The following is a 17862-nucleotide window of genomic DNA, read 5'->3' on the forward strand; positions in this document are numbered from 1 at the left end:
GAAAATGTCATCTGAGCTGCTAGAAATGTATGTGAAACTTCTATATCTTGTATGTCTTTTCCTACAAGCTTCAAAACCTCAAACAATTAAGTTGTTTGCCATAGTTTTAAAAATCTATCTGAACTTACAGTGATCCTGGTAGATGTTGCAGTGTAATGAGTTCTGCAGTGTTTTTTTGGGTGTGTGTGTGTTTAGTTTTTGGTTGTTTTGGGGGCTTTCTTTTTAGTTATATCAGTAATGTTCCTTGAAGAAAGGGGGAAAAGTATTAGACTGCATAGCATTTTAAGCACTTGGAAAAACAACTGTCTGTTATGATGCAACGTGGAATGTGTGTGCATGTACTAAAATTGAAAACAACAACAGCAAAAACCCTTTTCATTTGGAATTTATTTAGTTTTCCTAAATTCTGTATTGATTTGCACCATTTTATACTTTGGTTTCGGGACAGCAGTCTTAAGAAATATTGCCCTGTTCAATTGTGCTCACTCTTACACTGCTTTGTGGGGTCTGTAAGTTGGTAGGATGTTTTTTTAAAAGCTGAGTCTGTTCCTTCTACAGACTCCACTGACACCACTAAGGGGGTGCTGTGTTGGAAGGTTGGGGAGGGCGTTAATAGTAATGTCAAAATAAGTTATTCTTGTGGAGCATCACTCACCAGCAGGCAAATATATTGTTTGAGGACCAAGACTGTTTTCAAGGTGTTTGGCTTCAGCTGTGATAGCTCATACTGCTGCTTTGTACCGTTTTCAAATTGTGAGAATTGCTGAAATTCAGAGTAAATGTAGGAACATTTAAAGTGAAATTTTGAAGTTGCTTCTTCCTTAGTTCTCCCTCTGTTTACAAGGAGATGATAGATGTAACTTTTTTTTAACACATGCATATGTGTAACTGTACCTTTTCTTAAATAATTCCATCCTTCCTTCTAGGGTTTAATCTGAATTACTGCTCATGTGGTAGAGGGTCATAGATATCCCATGGCAGGGATTAGAAATTTATGTTAATTTTTAATAACTAAGGGTTGCTTAATGTGCCCATGTTAGGGAGAAAGGAAGGCTGCTCTCCATTACTGTTTTTTACCCCTTAGCATGCCAGTAGTTTTGTGTTTGCAGTAAAATGTGAGAAGGCTGGGGGAGGTGAGTTCTATTTTTCTTTCATGAATACATTAGATAAAATACTGTAGCAAAAAAATTTGCTATAATTAAGTCCTGAGGTAGGGTGAATCTGGGCCCTGCGTAGGTGATACTGAGAAGTAATGAATGTTAAATTTTGACTAGGTCAGCGCTAGACAAGTGAAACAAAAATAAAAAGCCTAGTACATATATATCCCAGTGAAGTTACATCTGCAAAAGCAAAGTGCTGGAAAGGGATGATCTCTGGTGGTGAATTGACATGGTGTAGCAAACTGCTAGTAGCTGTGTTGAAAAGAAGTTGAAATTGAAAACTATTACTACAGTAGCTTACTACAGTAGTTTTTCAGTAAGACATAATTTTCAAAAGACTTAATTTTCAATATCCCAGTTTCTATTATGGGTACTCCTTAAGAGATGTGGGTAGAATGCTGCAGACATTTTGGTGTGAGGGGAAAAGTAGGCTTTTAGTCTCCCCTTCAGATAACACTTTTTCCTTTGTTCCAAGCAAGTTGGCATATTTTGGAGATTTTCTAGAAATTTTTTTAGAAAGTTAAATATGTCTGTTGTCTTTATTGTTGCTACATTCTTACAAGTATTACTTCAAAAACAAGTAAGGCATTGCTTTACCTTGGAAATTGATCATACAAGTTGGTAGTCTGGCTGATACTGATTTGTTTCTTATACTGCCTATGTATTCTAATATGTAGGTAGTTACCCTTTAAAGATAACCGAGAAATAAATGTCAGGCTGAAAATTTCCATTCAACTTCTGTTTGAATAGGTAAGTAGTCCTGTTAGGCAAGAGACTTCTTTTTTTTTTTTGTGTGTGTGGTATTGATACAAAGATGTTTTCTTTCAATTGCTGCAATCTCCAAATAGCTTGATTAGGGAATGAGTTCATAGAATCACAGAATACCAGGTTGGAAGGGACCTCAAATATCATCTGGTCCAACCTTTCTTAGCAAAAGCACAGTCTAGACAAGATGGCCCAGCACTCTGTCCAGCTGAATTTTAAAGGTGTCCAAAGTTGGGGCACATCCACCACTTCCCTGAAGAGATTATTCCAGTGGCTGATTGTTCTCACTGTGAAAAAATTTTCTTCTTGTGTCCAATCAGAATCTCCCCAAGAGTAACTTGTACCTATTACCCTTCATCTTTTCCTTGTGACTCCTTGTAAAAAGGGAGTCTCAATCTTCTTTGTAGCCACCCTTTAAATACTGGAAGATAGTGTTAAGGTCTTCCCTAAGCCTTTTTTTCCCAAGGCTGAACAAACCCAATTCTCTCAGCCTTCCCTCATATGACAGGCTTCCTAGTCCCTTAATCATCTTTGCGGCCCTTCTCTGGACCCTCTCCAGCCTGTCCACATCTTTTTCTGTATAGCGGGGCCAAAACTGAACACAGTATTCCAGGTGTGGCCTGACAAGCACTGAGTAGAGTGGGATAATGACTTCTTTATCTCTGCTGGTGATGGCTCTTGTTGATGCAGCCCAGCATCCTGTTGGCTTTCTTTGCTGCAGCAGTACACTGTTCACCCATATTGAGTTTGTTGTCCACCACAACCCCCAGGTCCCTTTCCACAGAGCTGCTCCCCAGCTGGGTAGAACCCAGCCTGTGCTGCGCTCCTGGATTATGTTTTCCCAGGTGCAAGACCTTGTTGAACTTCATAAGGTTCTTGTTAGCCCACTCTTCCAGCCTATCCAGGTCTTCCTGCAGGGTGGCCCTCCCTTCTGAAATGTCCACTTCCCCACTCAGTTTGGTATCATTGGCAAACTTCATCAGGGTACACTTGATCCCATCATCCAGATCATTTATGAAGATATTAAACAGCGTTTGGCCCAATATTGATCCTTGGGGGACCCCACTTGTGACAGGTTGCCAGTTTGAAAAGGAGCTATTTAACACTACTCTGTCTGGGTGTGGCCTGTCAGCTTGTTCCCCACCCACTGCAAGGACCACTTGTCTAGACCATAATGCATCAGTTTCTCTGGGAGAAGGCTGTGGGAAACCATATCAAAAGCCTTGGAGAAATCCAGGTAGACAATGTCCACCACTCACCCCACATCAGCTGAGCAGGTTACTTTGTCATGGAAGATGATCAGGCTTGTCAAGCACGATTTGCCCTTGGTGAATGTGTGCTGGCTTTTCCCAATCACATGCTTCATTTGACTTGTTTATAGCCCCCAGGAGGATTTGTTCCATAACTTTCCCAAGGACAGAAGTAAGATTGATGGGCCTATAGTTTCCTGGATCCTCCTTTAAGCCCTTCTTGTAGATGGGGGTGACATTAGCCTTCTTCCGGTCTTCTGGGATGTCCCCCAATCTCACGACTTCTCAAAGATTATGGAGAGCAGCCTCGCAATGATGTCAGCCAGCTTTCTTAACGCCCTTGGGTGGTTATTGTCAGGGTCCATCGATTTGTAGGGGTCAAGCTCCTGTAATAGTTCACATACCAACTCTTCCTTCACTGACGGTGGGTCTATGTTTTGTGTTTGCATCAACCTGGATTTTTGTTCCCAAGGCCTGTGGTCCAACAGTACTGGTAAAGACAGAGGTGAAGAAAGTGTTGAGAACCTCTGCCTTTTCAGCGTTGTTGGTGACTAATTCACCTCTGCTGTTTAACAGTGGGCCAATATTTTCCTTATGTTTCTGCCTGTTGTTTACATACCTGAAGAATTCTTTCTTGTAGTTTTTGACATCTCTGGCCAATTTCAATTTGAGCTGAGCTTTTGCTTTTCAAACTGCATCTCTGCACACCCTGACAGTGGCCTTGTAGTTCTCAATGGGTATTCGTCTGCTTTTCCATCTCTGGCACACTTCTCATGGTTTTGAGCAGACTCAGAAGCTTGCAGTTAAGCCGAGGTGGTCTCTTGCTCTGCCTACTTCCCTTACCTTTAAAGGGAATTAACTGTTTTTGTGCTTCCAGGAGAGCATTCTTGAAAAACTCCCTGCACTTGCTAGCTCCTTTATCCTCCATGGAAGCTTCCCACAGAATCCCTCCCAACTGAGCTCTGAGTGAGCTGAAGTTTTGCTCTTCTAAAATCTAAAACCTTTGCCTTAGTACTAACCTACAGCGTGCTCATCAGGATCCCAGACTCCACAATATTGTGATCACTGTAGCCAAGGCTATCACTAACTGAGATATTACAAAAGCAGTTTTTCTTGGTTTGAGTAGCAAGTCCAGCAGTGCCTCATTCTTGGTCATCCTTTGTATGAGGATGCAGTCCTCTACGCATTTCAGGAACTTGATGGATGATGTGTGAGCTGCTGTATTGTTCTTCCAACAAATGTCTCTGTAGTTCAAGTCATCCATAAGAACCACGTTCTGTTGACCCGAAGCTTGCTTAAGTGACCCAAATATTGCTTTGTTGGCTTTATTGTCTTGGTTTGGAGGTCGGTAGCAGACGCCTACTGTAAGATCCCCCTTGGAGATGACCCCTCTGATCCTGACCCAGAGGCATTTGATAGGGCTTCCACAGTCACTGTAGTTGACTTCTATACATTCAAGGTTCTTAATGTAGAGCACAACTCCTTTTCTTCCCTGCCTGTCTTTATAAAACAGCCTATAGCTATCCATCGTGATCCTTCAGTCATGCAAGTTTTCCCACCATGTTTCAGTTATTCCTATGATATCATAACTTTCTGACTGGACGTGGAACAGCTCCAGTTCCTCCTGTTTGTTCCCCAGGCTGGTATACATGAACTTGGGGTGGGTGGCCTTCTGGTAGTACTCATCTTGGGAGGCAGCTAAAGAATATTTGTTGCTTCTCTAGTTGGCCTGGCTTATTCCCCAGTTGGGTTGCAATGGTGTGAGCATTGCCACTTAAGATCCTGCCCCCTGAATCCTTCAGTTTAAAGCCTGTCTCACCAAGCTGGCCAGCTTGCTGCCAAAGATTCCCTTCCCTCTTCTAGACAGGTGGATCCCATCCCTCCCTAACAGGCTATAGTCATCAAATATCCCATTGTCATAAAAGCCAAAACAGCCAAAACCCTCATGACTGCATCAGCCACAAAGCCAGAAGTTGATTTACATTATACATCTATTTCTGGCTGCACCGTTTCTTCTAACTGATAAAATGGAAGAAAAGGTAACTTGGGCACCAATACTTTTCACTTGCACCCCCAGGGCTTTGTAGTCTTCCTTGAATCTGCCCAGATTCTGGCTTGTGGTGTTATTCATGGCCATGTGAAAGAGTAGCAATGTATAGTAGTCTGTGCTCTTGACAGGTTGTGGTATCCTCTCGGCAACATCTTTGGCCTTAGCTCCTGAAAGGCATCATACCTCTTGTGACTACCTGTCAGGCTGGCAGATGGGCACCTCAGTGTCCCTTAGCAGAGGGTCACCCACTGTTAAGGAAGTTTCTCCACCCTAGGTATCCAATAGCAGAGTTTCAGTCCAATAAGATAATTTGAGTGGTGCACCAGTAGAAACAGTTCAAGCTGGGTGCCTCTGCAGAGGGACCCTGAACAAAGAAATCCCTGGGCAATTATACCTTTACAATCTAAATTCCCCACCCCTCTCATGACAGTTCTGACCAGTAGTAATATTAGGGTCTGGGGTCTTCCCATTCCTCATTGGGTCCCATCATTGTCTCTAGACGGGCCATTTCTTATCTCTAAGGTTGCAGCTTCTGCTGACAAGTGTATTGGCTTTCCTTGCTTCCTTATCTTCCAGCTCGAACTGGTGCTGGGGTCTTCTTTTAGTTAACTAGGTAAAAGTTCAGCATATCTAGGTGAAAGTTCACAGCTTGCGGCCTAAGGCTTCAGCACATCTAGCTACTAATGCTAAGTTACACTAAACAACTGATATCCTTTATCTTTACACCCACTACAAGCACTCATCGTTTCTTTTTGTGGTATCAGCTGTGTGCTGCTGGTACAGTTTCTCCTTGCAGACCTTGCTTGTGGATGTCTATAGCTGTTAAAGTTTCATATCTGTTTTTGGTTGTGATGCTGGAGGGTAGAGACTGAAGTGGAGTCCTGTTTTTATGGGTCACCAGGGTCCAAGGTGCCTCATTCTCTGTGGTGTCTGCTACAGGAGCATGGTTCTGAAACCACCTATCTATCTTGGCCCCTCTTAATACTGCACAGACTTTTAACTGTTTCCTGCAACTCAGCTACCTGATGCAACAGATCATCAACCTGTGCACATCTTTTGCAGGTACTTACCTTTTCTCCAGGGGATGGGTCTGGGCACTTGTTGCAACCTGTCGTCTGTACTGAAATCTCCTTCCTTATGAGTTCCATCTGGGTGGAAGCGTCAGACATCTCAGGGGCTTTCTCTGTAGAAACACTGGTTTTAACTCTGAGGCAAGTGCCCACTATCCTGGCAGAGACCTAGAATACTTCCCTGGGCTGTGGGCCTACAAACAGAGTGCATGGACCTTCTCACATGAACTGCTGTGCAAACTGCAGCATCCTCTCAATCCCTGTTTGCATGCTGAAGTATAAATTAGCTGTTAGTCTACAGTAGTAATCCTGCATTCTTTCTCGTAGAGTGTTTCATTAGGGTAGCCCTGAAACAATTGTGGTGAGCCTTATTACTTGATTATTTTTTTTTCTTGTTTCTTGTATTTTCCTTTCTTCATCTCCCCATCCCTCTTGCTTCTAGCTACAGATTTGTATTATAATCTTGCATTTACTAATAAATCAGTTGAATACTGATTTTGAAACTTTTATTCTTTTTTCAGGTGTTACTATTAGTTGATATGCAGTCTGGTCATATTACCCTCCTCATGTCCAAATTGGGTCAATTTATTGTGAGAAGCAGGGATGATGAGATAGGTCTTATTTTGCTGATCTTGTTAAGACCACTGTAAGATCCATTCCCAGGCAGCCATTGTTAAGAGGTAGCATTGCAAAGGTCCTTACCTCTATGTATTTTGTCTGAACACTGAATATTGTATGATCCACATCTGTTGATGGATTGGTATTACTTAATGAAGAGTATAGATGATAGCTAGTTGATCACTTCATAAAGAAAATTATTTTGAATTAGTTGAGTTCTTTGCATCTAGCTCCTGAGCAAATACTTGCAATATTTATTAGACTTTTTTTCTTTCTATCTCACAATCCTTTTGTTTTTGAACTTGCCACTTACTTCCTACGTTGAAAAACATTAAACTGTTAAAATTTCTCATCAACTGTGAATATTACTGACATGATTTTTGCTTATTTATCTAAATGTAGGATTTAGGTATTTTTTTGTGGTATTTTGTCACAGGGACTTGTCTGGCAGGTATTTACTTTTGTCTCAAGGTTTCTCCTTGCTGAGTTTTCTTCTCTTCATGTACCATCTTCCACAGTCCCTGTGACATTTACCTAGGGCACTGTGCTATACTGAGAAATACTATTGTTTTATAACGCTCTAATTTTACCCAACACTAAAGGTAAGGTAACAGTTGTGTACAATAATACTATTGTATTTAAAACATCTTTGGTGAATTGTAGTGGATGTTGCCCTTAATTTCTGGTAACTAGTTTAAACTCCAGTCATATTCTACAGTGGGTGCCTTGCTTTTATTTTTCAAGTCAGGTTAATATGCTAGTGTTATAGCATCATGCCTGAAGTAGGCCCTTGATGAAAGGAATGGAAAGTTTGGAAGCAGCCTTGTTGCTCCTCAGTAAGTGTAAGTAAACCCAGCAGTCATATTTCTTCATATCCCCAACTTCAAAATAAGGAAGCTTTTACATGGTTTGTTTCTTTCTTTCAAAGTCAACAGATGCAGACAGTTGGTTGAGGTGCTGTCTACAAGAATCAGTTTGTGAATAGCTTTTTTTTTTTTTTTTAATTTTCTCACTAATACAATTTAATTGGTGTTAGCAACAGGGAGAGTAGTGTTTCTGTTTTGTGGCTTTAAATGTTGTCAATTAAGTGTGCTCTAGTGCAGATGATGATCAACCTACCACAGCTGCCACCGCTGCTTCTGTCCCCACCCTTGCTGTTTCACAGCCAGATGACTTTTGCTGGCAGTGATAGGTTTAGACCAGGGGTCCTCAAACTTTTTAAACAGGGGGCCGGTGCTCGGATGAAGTGGCAGAAGGTCACCTGTGGCTGCTTGGTCCCCACCCCCACCCCCCACCCCCGTCCGTCCGTCCCTCCCCCCCCAACCCCCGGCGGGGGGGTTCTGTAAATACCGGGGGCCGGATTGAGGACCCTGGGGGGCTGTATCCGGCCCGCGGGCTGTAGTTTGAGGACCCCTGGTTTAGACTGATTAGTTTTTGGGGTTTTATTGTTTTGGATTTTGGTATTATCTTTACTGGGGGTTTGTTTCTTTTTAAATGCTTGCAACTCAAGTGTACTTAATTTAAAATTATTTTGCTTGTGTGGTGTTGTAATTCCACTATTTTCCCTCATGATATCTCTAAAGTATGGTAGTATTTAATCTAATGATAAATTTGATTAAAGTTTTAACTCTGTTCCTTTGTAAAATTGTTTTAGAAAACCAAATGTTTCTATGTTTTAGAATAGTCATGGAATAAATGTTTAACTTTAAATATTATTCTATTTGAATACGTTAAATCTAGTGTGAAATGAATGTACAGGTGGAATAATCCAATGGCTCAAGAATATGCTAAGGTTACTGATTATATGACTTGTGCCAAGTCATATAATCAGTGACAAATTCAGAGTTTGTCTATGTGGGGAATTTTACTGCTGTTATTTTAACAGTATAAGATGGTCTTCATGGATTTATATTGTGTGACAGCACGCTTCTGGTTTTCCAGTTACTTTTATAAATGCTTTATTTAATCAAGTGGTGGTATTTTGTATATAGCTGGTCCAAATCAAGTACTTCCTTAAAGATACTTTTTTCCCCGTATTCTTAAGTAAACCTAGGACAACAAAATGGAGTTTATACATGCTTTGAAGAAATGCATGCTCAAAAAAAAGATTGGAGGGGACACATGCTGCTGATCTAAAAAGACTTAAAACAATTGTGTGTGTGTGTGTATATGCACAAAAATGTGTGGGGTTTGATAGAGCTAAGTAAGGGTTTGGGTGGGCGAGAAATACCCTTGTTTGACTCCTCTACATTAATGATTAATATTCTCACCTCCCTCTCTCCTTTGCCCCTCTCTTGCCCCCTCCCCCCCCCGCCCCCCATTTTGAGGTTTAGTGAAAAGTATCTGATTAAACTCTGAATTTTCATTCCTGATTTATTTAATTCAATGCATTCATTTGTATGCTATCCATGTGTCTGGGCTAGCCTAACAATTGATTTATAGGTGAAACTAAAGTCTTTTTAATGTGACTTTTTAAAAAATCCTATTTACTTAGCCATTGTGTAATATTCTGTTAACTTCTAATTGCAGCCAATCAGATGATGATTCTGGGTCAGCATCAGCTTCTGGATCTGGTTCAAGTTCTGGAAGCAGTAGTGATGGAAGTAGCAGTCAATCAGGTAGCAGTGACTCTGAGTCTGGTTCAGAGTCAGGCAGTCAATCAGAGTCTGACACATCTAGAGAGAAGAAACAAGTTCAAGCTAAACCACCACCAAAAGTTGATGGATCCAAGGTAAAACAAAACATAAATTAACCCTTTATGGGGAAAAAACACCTGCAGAGTATTTACAAGAGCAGTTTTAATTTAAACAAACAAACCCTCCATAATTTTTACTTAGAATTTTAACTTGATTGCATTAGTGAATGCATATGCTTCTATCTCATAACAAACATTGGGCTCTTTTCTCAGCTCTGTAAATACCTATAGTTAGGTAATTACCTAAATTTTATCACACAGAAGTGTCTATTAACTTATTGCATATTTTTGAAGACAAAGCCACACATAATGTTATTTCTAATTTTTTTTTAAAGTTGTTTCTCTAATGCTTAGTTTCTTCATATCTATAAATGATTGTACAACAATTTCAGGCTTAGATACAGCTTCTCTTCTGTATAGGAAAAAAGTGATGTTTAGAAATCTCTTAAATGGAATGGATGAAATTTACCTGAACTCTCTGTTTCTCTGTGTAATATGGCCTTAATTTGGATGATATATGATATATATGAAAGGTAATAAAATATTTCCTACTGTAAGATTCAAAGGCTGTTAAGAATTTAAGAATTCTTTTTTTTTTTTTTTTTTTTTGGGGGGGTGTGTTGTTGTTGTTGTTGATGTTTTTGATACTGTCTCTCACAGTATCCTTCAGGACAAAACGTCCAGCACACGGCTAGACAAGTCCATAATATGTTGTGTGAGCAAATGGCTGACAAGTCAGGCTCAAAGAGTTCTAGTAAATGAGGTTACATCCAGCTGGTGGCCAGTCACCAGTGGGGTTCCCCAGGGCTCATTATTAGGGCTAGTTCTCTTCAGTGTTTTTATAAATGATCTGGATGTAGGAATCGAATGTACATTAAGGAAGTTTGCCGATGATACTAAACTAGGAGGAGCTGTGGACTCCCTCAAGGGTAGAGAGGCCTTACAGAGAGATTTGGATAGACTAGAGAGCTGGGCAATCACCAACTGTATGAAATTTAACAAGAGCAAGCGCTGGATTCTCCACCTGGGATGGAGTAATCTTGGTTATACATATAAACTGGGGGGATGAGAGGCTGAGGAGCAGCCCTGTGGAAAGTGATCTGGGGGAGTTGGGTTAATGGCAAGTTGAGTATGAGTCAACAGTGTGCCCTGGCAGCCAAAAGGGCCAGCCATGTCCTGGGGTGCATCAAGCACAGCATAGCTAGCTGGGCAAGGGAGGCGATTGTCCCACTCTGCACCACACTGGTGCAGCCCCACCTCGAGTACTGTATGTAGTTTTGGGAGCCTCAATATAAGACATAAAACTATTAGAGTGTGTCCAGAGGAGGGCGACCAAGATGCTGAAAGGTCTTGAGGGCAAGACTTATGTGAGGAGTGGCTGAGGTCACTTGGCTTGTTCAGCTTGAAGAGAATGCTGAGAGGTAACCTCATCGCAGTCTACAACTTCAAGGGGGCAGCAGAAGGGGAGGTGCTGATCTCTAGTGACCAGCAACAGGACACAAGGAAATGGAATGAAGCTGCATCAGGGGGAGTTCATATTAGACCTTGGGAAAAGGTCCTTCACTGAGAGGGTGGTCAGTCATTGGCACAGGCTCCCCAGGGAAGTGGTCATGGCACCAAGCCTGTCAGAGTTCAAGGAGCGTCTGGATGATGCTCTTAGTCATATGGTTTAGTTTTAGGTAGTCCTGCAAGGAGCAGGGAGTTGGGCTTGATCCTTATGGGTCCCTTCCAACTTGAGATATTCTATGTACTTAAGTATTCCTATATGAAGCAAAAATATATATCAACTAAGTGGCCTGAAAGGACTTATTTAGATTAGTTTAAAAATTTACTTTTTTTTTTTAAAAAAAGTTATCTTAATACAGAGGCCTACACAACTATTGTTATACTTACTGTAAAAATTGTGCTGGCAATTCTTATATAACATTCCTTTCTGCAGAAGTCTCACTACTTTAAAATGATATTTGGTATTATTAATGCATGCAGTATTTTATAGTGAGTTTTTCATTATTAATAAAATTGAGATCCATCTTAATAGTGATGGTGCTCATCTTAAGAAAAGTAAGTATGTGGTAAACTTTAAAGTTTCAGTAGGTTTAAATGACTCTTGTATCTGAATTCCAATTCAGTTTTGGAAGTCCAGTCCAAGTATACTTGCTGTGCAGAGATCAGCATTGCTCAAGAAGCAACAACAGCAGAAGGCAGCCTCATCAGACAGTGGTTCAGAAGAGGTGAATAACATATAAGTTAGTAAATAAAATGTAAACAAGCATGTCTCATTACCCCATATGTTAAAATAAAATTACGTAGAGCCAAGTTCTAAGTGTGTATATATTTATAAAGTCTGATTTTTAGTCTTATAAAAGCAATTTTCAAACAGCTGATATGTTTGTAAGGAAACATGGGGGGGGGATATTTAGTTGCATGTTTTCAGGTGAGTTGTGCCAAAATGATAGTTTAGATTGATATTTTTAGCTGGATGTTCTGTTCTGTATGAACAAAATTTTCAAGTCACGTAGCATTAACTTTCACTGTTTTTCTGCCTTTTGAGTTCTATAAAGACAGTTAAAAATACTAGACTTTTCCACTATTGTTTCTATATAAAGGTAGCTGCTGCAGTTTTCAAAAACATTATATGGAATAGAAAGTTAGATTTTTGCAGCTTTTGTAAGAGTTATAAAAGAATTCTTGTATTTTAAGAGCCATACTTCAGTTTTAGAGAATTTTAAAACCTAAACCATAGGCTAAACAAAATTTGGCTTTGTGCAGTAGGAATATCTTTTAAGGACACTGGCTGTGAATTAGAATTTATTTAAAAGCAGCCTTTCATAGTTCTTTCATTATAAAAAAACCCAACCTCCCCCCCCCCCCCCCCAAAAAAAAAGGCATTGTGATCATAAGTCTTTAATCATTACTCTGTGTGTCTTTTTTGTCAGATTTAGCTGTTCATCATTAAAACTAAGCAAAGGAGTTAATCATATATAGTTAAAATATTGATTTATAGCTGTTGCTAAGTACTCTTTTCCTGAAGACTTTTTTTCCAGGATAAAAATGATCTAAATTTAATCTCTATGAGATTGATTTTAGGGAAATAGTAGAGTTTATAGATATTTTGTTGTTGTTGTTTAGGAGTGGAGAGAGAAGAAACATACATGCTATTCTCAAAATTTTCTTAGTGGTGTTTAAATGAGAGAGGATATAAAAGGTGAGAGAGAGCTCTCAAAGGGCAGGAGATTTTATCAGGCTTTTGACAGGACCTTCATCTTGATTTATTAACTTGCAGCAGTCTAAACTGACTATATGTAGGCACAATGATTATATTGTAAGACAGGGGTTTTTGTAGTGTTTTCTAGAGTTCTGCTGACATGGTATATTCATAGATGGAGAAATACAAAATCAATAGCAATCCTGATCTTATTCAATATCAGTGGGTACACTGAGGAGGATGAAGAGGATAAGACATGAAGAATATGATTTCAGTTTGAAAGTGGGAGCTGAATTATCTTTTTGATACTAAAAATACTTCGTTCTCTTTGTGGTAATGAATCATATATATTTTTTTCATCTGCAGGATTCATCAAGCAGTGAAGATTCTGCAGATGACTCTTCCAGTGATACCAAGAAGAAAAAACATAGAGAGTAAGATGTTTTTCGTAAATAATATAATTTTTTGTTATGGCAGCATAATGCTTATAATTACATTGGCTTCACTTCTCTGCACTTGAAATACATAATCTTGTGATTCTCAGTTTTGATTAACGTTTTGGAATATTTTAAAATAAATGCTCTCAAAGGAACATATATATCACTATTCATTTCTAAGCAAAAGAGACTGTATTACCTACAGTGTTATTGAAAAACATTCATCAGCACTTTTTATTTTTAAAGTAGTCTTATTTGTGGCAATAATATTTTTGAGCTCCAAGTCCTCCATGAAAATTATTGAAGAAATAGGAAACTACTTAAGTAAGTGGTCTCAGATAAAATTTAAGTTGGAATCCCATAGTTCATGCCAAATTTTTAAACACTTTAGAGGCAACCCCCCAAAAATTATTACAGGTTTGACAGCAATAAACTGTCTTGGCTATTCAATAAAGCTAAGTTGAAACTGAGGTAGTTTTAAGCTGTAGATCAAAAAGTGTGAAAAATGTTGTACCTTCTCTTTGGTTAGAGACTTGGAGGGGGGGTGTCATTTGTGTTTTTGTTTGAGGTTTTGTGGATGTTTTGTTTTGTTGGGGTGTGTGTGTTATGAACAGTGTATAGAAATTGAATCACTCTCATTCCTTTTCTCCAGTTATTTGAATCATCTCAATATTCAGGGCTGCCAATATAATATCTAAAAGAAGGGAGAGGGATCAAAACAAGCTTGCTATGCAAATGAATAGTTATTCACAGTCTTCTCTTACTTAAGAATGTGATTACATCTAATAACATACTCTGTTACAGGAAAGATAAAGTTAAGTTTAGAAACTAGTAACCAAATAACCTCATATATCCAGTGCTTCAATTTTGATTTATACCTATTTTGAACAAGTATGTTTGCAGTTGTTATCTGACATGCAGATCAGATTTCTCTATATATAACTTAGTACAGGATCCAAGCCCTAGAGTATGGTGTTTTATATGTTGTCTATATCTCCAATTAAATATAGGTTGTGGATTTGCATAAGGTGGGGAAGTTGGTTGGTTTGGGGTGGGTGGTTTTTTGTTTTTATTTTGGAGGGGGGTTGTTGTTTGTGTGTTCTTTAATTTACTGCTTGCAGAAAAAAAATCTTTGAAGGATACAGGTAATACTATAGTATTTCCAAGACATACAGATGTATTGACCACAATGAAAACAACTTCTAGGACCAATGCATATTTAAGTGAAAGAAGTATCAAAGTACTGATTCTTAGGCTTCCTGATCTGAAATTTAATGAAAAGGTCTTCCACCTTTGAAGGCCATTAGTACTGTTTGAGCATCTTGATCAAAGACTCCTAAACCTGATAATAGATGGTAGTATATTTAGCAACCTTTCAAGAATGCATACCAGACTTTTCTCACACCATCACCCTCCCTCACCCAAGCTATTATTACATTTCTCTGTACAGAGTCTGAGGTAAGATACAGTTGATCAGTAGGTACATATTTCCTGTTGCAAAGTAGATCTCAGCTAAGCAGGAGCACAGAGATACTGTCACTGGGAGTCACAAGTGGTTTACTCATATAGTGTCTTGTATGGGTGTGAAGCACTGATTTGGAAGCTCAGTGGGGGCTTTTGAGAGTCGATGCCTCTCAGATTGCCATGGTTCAAGTCATTGTGTGTTTCTCAAATCTGATTCTGCATTATTTTTGGTTCCTGTGCTGAAGTTAATTCTCTATTAGAGAATTTTTGATTCTGCAAAATACAGTGTTAAGGGGTTTTATGACTTGAGCATAGCTAAGTTCCAGTAAATATGTATCTTTCCAGCTAAAGTCTTGTTAAGGACTTTGATGTCAAATTAACTCAGTTATTAAAGCTGTAATTTATACAGAAATCCAGATTTTTGGTTTGATTGGTTTTTTACATCTACCTCTTGATAACAGAAAACTTAATTCAGCTCCCTTTGAAGCCATTGGGTATTTTTACCTGTTATCCGTTCATGATAAGTTTCTGTCCTTCTAGCTGAAATGACTATTAGAACATTTCTATTTCTGTAAAGAATATTGAAATTAAAGCAGCAAACCTGTGGTGAATATCTGATTTAAAAACAAGACAACAAAAACCCCAAAAAATCTAATGTGAGTTACTGTTTTGTCTCTCAATATGTACAGTGAAGACTGGCAAATGTCTGGGTCAGGGTCAGTATCAGGAACTGGTTCTGATTCTGAATCAGAGGAAGCTAGAGAGAAAAGCAGTTGTGAAGATAGTGAATCTGACTATGAGCCAAAAAACAAGGTCAAAAGCCGGAAACCTCCAAGCAGGTAAGAAGTCTTGCATTTTAGATACTCTGGTACTATTTCTAATTCATAATCAAGTATTGTACTACTATACAAGCAAATGAAAACATTAATATTTATTACAGAACTTGAAGACTTTTTTTTTAAGCTACAAAAAATGTTATCATGCCTCTTTCCTGTCTGCTCCAACGGAAAGTGGTATAATTGAGCGGTCATGAAATATATGTATTCAGAAATATACAGAAGGCTTGTAGATGTCCATATTGAAACCCTACTGTTGTGTTTATCTTACTGTCTTCAAGAATTGAGCCAAAAAGCAGCAAAAAGATTGCAGGACAGAAAAAGAGGCAGCTTGATTCATCGGATGATGACGACTATGACAAGAGAGGATCTCGCCGCCAGGCAACAGTCAATGTTAGTTATAAAGAAGCTGAAGAAACCAAGACAGATTCTGATGATTTGTTGGAAGTTTGTGGAGAAGATGTCCCACAGCCTGAAGAAGATGAATTTGAAACTATAGAGAAGTTTATGGATAGTCGAATTGGCCGAAAAGGAGGTATTTTTTTATCAGTGTTCTTAAGATTCTGCAGTGCATTGTGGTGCAATGTAAACAGCAATTGTTCTCAGCTGTAGGTAACCCATGATGTTTGTAAAGAATAAGTTTAAAAATACCAGAGAGTAATCTTATTTTGTTTTTCATACCCATAAGGATGTTTCTTTTCTAAGCCTTATAAAGTAAAACATAGAAGAATTTAAGTAACTAATTAATGCAAAAAGAAAAAATGAAATGGAATATAGTTCCATATTGCATAAATGCATGCCATACTGTTACATCACTATTTGTAGATTTTATTGATACCTGATAGATATAAACTCTATACAGGGGGATGGAGAAAAAGTGGACTGGATAGGACAGCTAACCAGTAGCCTGAATGCTGAAGGATGATGTTGGGAAGGCTTGAACCACTGAGACTGTGATTTCAGTTATTCCTGTACAAATAGTCCCAATACAATGCAATGGATGGTGGAATCTAAAATTTCAGTGGCGTGCTTGCATGTGCATGTCTAAAAGTAATTTTATGAATGATGTTAGGGGTGTCATATTTCCCACAGCTAATGGGATACAGTGTCCTACTTACGTGGTTCTTTTTCTTTTAGCCTGCAAATTAGGATTCTGATTATAGAAAACTTGGGCCTACTCACACTTCAGAACTGCCTTTCTCCATTAGTTATACCTGATCTCTAAAGTTTCTGACCTATCTCAGAGTTTGTACTCTCTTTCAACTTTCTTTTCCCATACTGTTCCAAATTCCAGTGTATTCTTACTCTAGCCCCTTACTCCAATACACAGTGCCACTGCAGTGTTAAAAGCCTTTTGGACTAGACTTCTTATATTCTGTATGCCCAGACTGCTTGTTACTGCTTGTGCTGTCCTTTGCTATTGCCATGCTCTGTTGCTATATCTGTGCCCTGCATCTGGTTGGGTCCACTTCCTTATTTGGCTCTCCTCACAGAAATGAGACTGTTTACTGCTGCTAGTGTGCTTCAGCTGTGATACTGACTGTATTTAATTAAAAATTACCCCACATAAGATTCCAAAGGGGGGGAGGGAAGTAGTAAAACAAGTTTAGGAAGAAATAGTTGAAGAGCAGCCCATCCCAATGAGCAGGAAGTCAGGCAAAAATGCCAGTAGGCCTGCATGGATAAACAAGGAGCTACTGGCAAAACTCAAAACCAAAAAGAAGGTATATGGAAGGCAGAAGCAGGGGACAGGTAACCGAAGAGGAATAGAGACACACTTTCCAAGCATGCAGAGACACAGTTAGGAAAGCCAAAGCCCACTTAGGACTGAATTTGGCGAGGGCTGTCAAAGGCAACAAGAATGGCCTCTATAAGTATATAGGTGACAAAAGGAAGACTAGGGAAAATGTGGGTATGCTGCTTAATGGAGCAGGGTCCTGGTAACACAGGACGTGGAAAAGGCTGAGGTACTGAATGCCTTCTTCACCTCAGTCTTTACTAGCAAGACCACCCTTCAGGAATCCCTGGCCCCAGAGACCAGGGAAAACTTTGGAACAAGGAAGATGTACCCTTGGTGGAACAGGATCAGGTCAAGAAATACTTAGGCAAACTGGACATATGTAAGTCCATGGGCCCTGATGAGATGCACCTACAAGTGCTAAGGTTGTTGGTAGAAATCATTGCGAGGCTACTCTCAATAATTTTTGATTGATCATGGCAACTGGGAGAAGTACCTGAGGACTAGAGGAAAGCAAATGTCATAGAATCATAGAATAGTTTGGGTTGGAAGGGACCTTTAAAGGTCATCTAGG

At 39.3% G+C, this 17862-nt stretch overlaps 1 protein-coding gene across 5 annotated transcripts in view; it reads left to right on the plus strand.

The window, feature by feature from the left end:
* The window catches only part of LOC129782574 (chromodomain-helicase-DNA-binding protein 1-like), a 72723-nt gene that overhangs the window by 10562 nt on the left and 44299 nt on the right, over window positions 1–17862 (plus strand). For 4 of the 5 annotated variants that reach the window (XR_008745132.1, XM_055792951.1, XM_055792948.1 and 1 more), the window contains exons 3-7: window positions 9443–9644; window positions 11738–11839; window positions 13180–13247; window positions 15404–15553; window positions 15832–16085. Coding sequence is in view for 4 of the 5 variants with exons in the window: in XM_055792951.1 (XP_055648926.1) it covers window positions 9443–9644; window positions 11738–11839; window positions 13180–13247; window positions 15404–15553; window positions 15832–16085 (776 nt within the window). In the remaining variant the exon portion in view is untranslated. The remainder of the gene's footprint in view (window positions 1–9442; window positions 9645–11737; window positions 11840–13179; window positions 13248–15403; window positions 15554–15831; window positions 16086–17862) is intronic. The other variant, XM_055792950.1, reaches the window with a different exon arrangement.

This window comes from Falco peregrinus, chromosome W (genome assembly GCF_023634155.1).
Source record: "Falco peregrinus isolate bFalPer1 chromosome W, bFalPer1.pri, whole genome shotgun sequence".
NCBI lineage: Eukaryota > Metazoa > Chordata > Aves > Falconiformes > Falconidae > Falco > Falco peregrinus.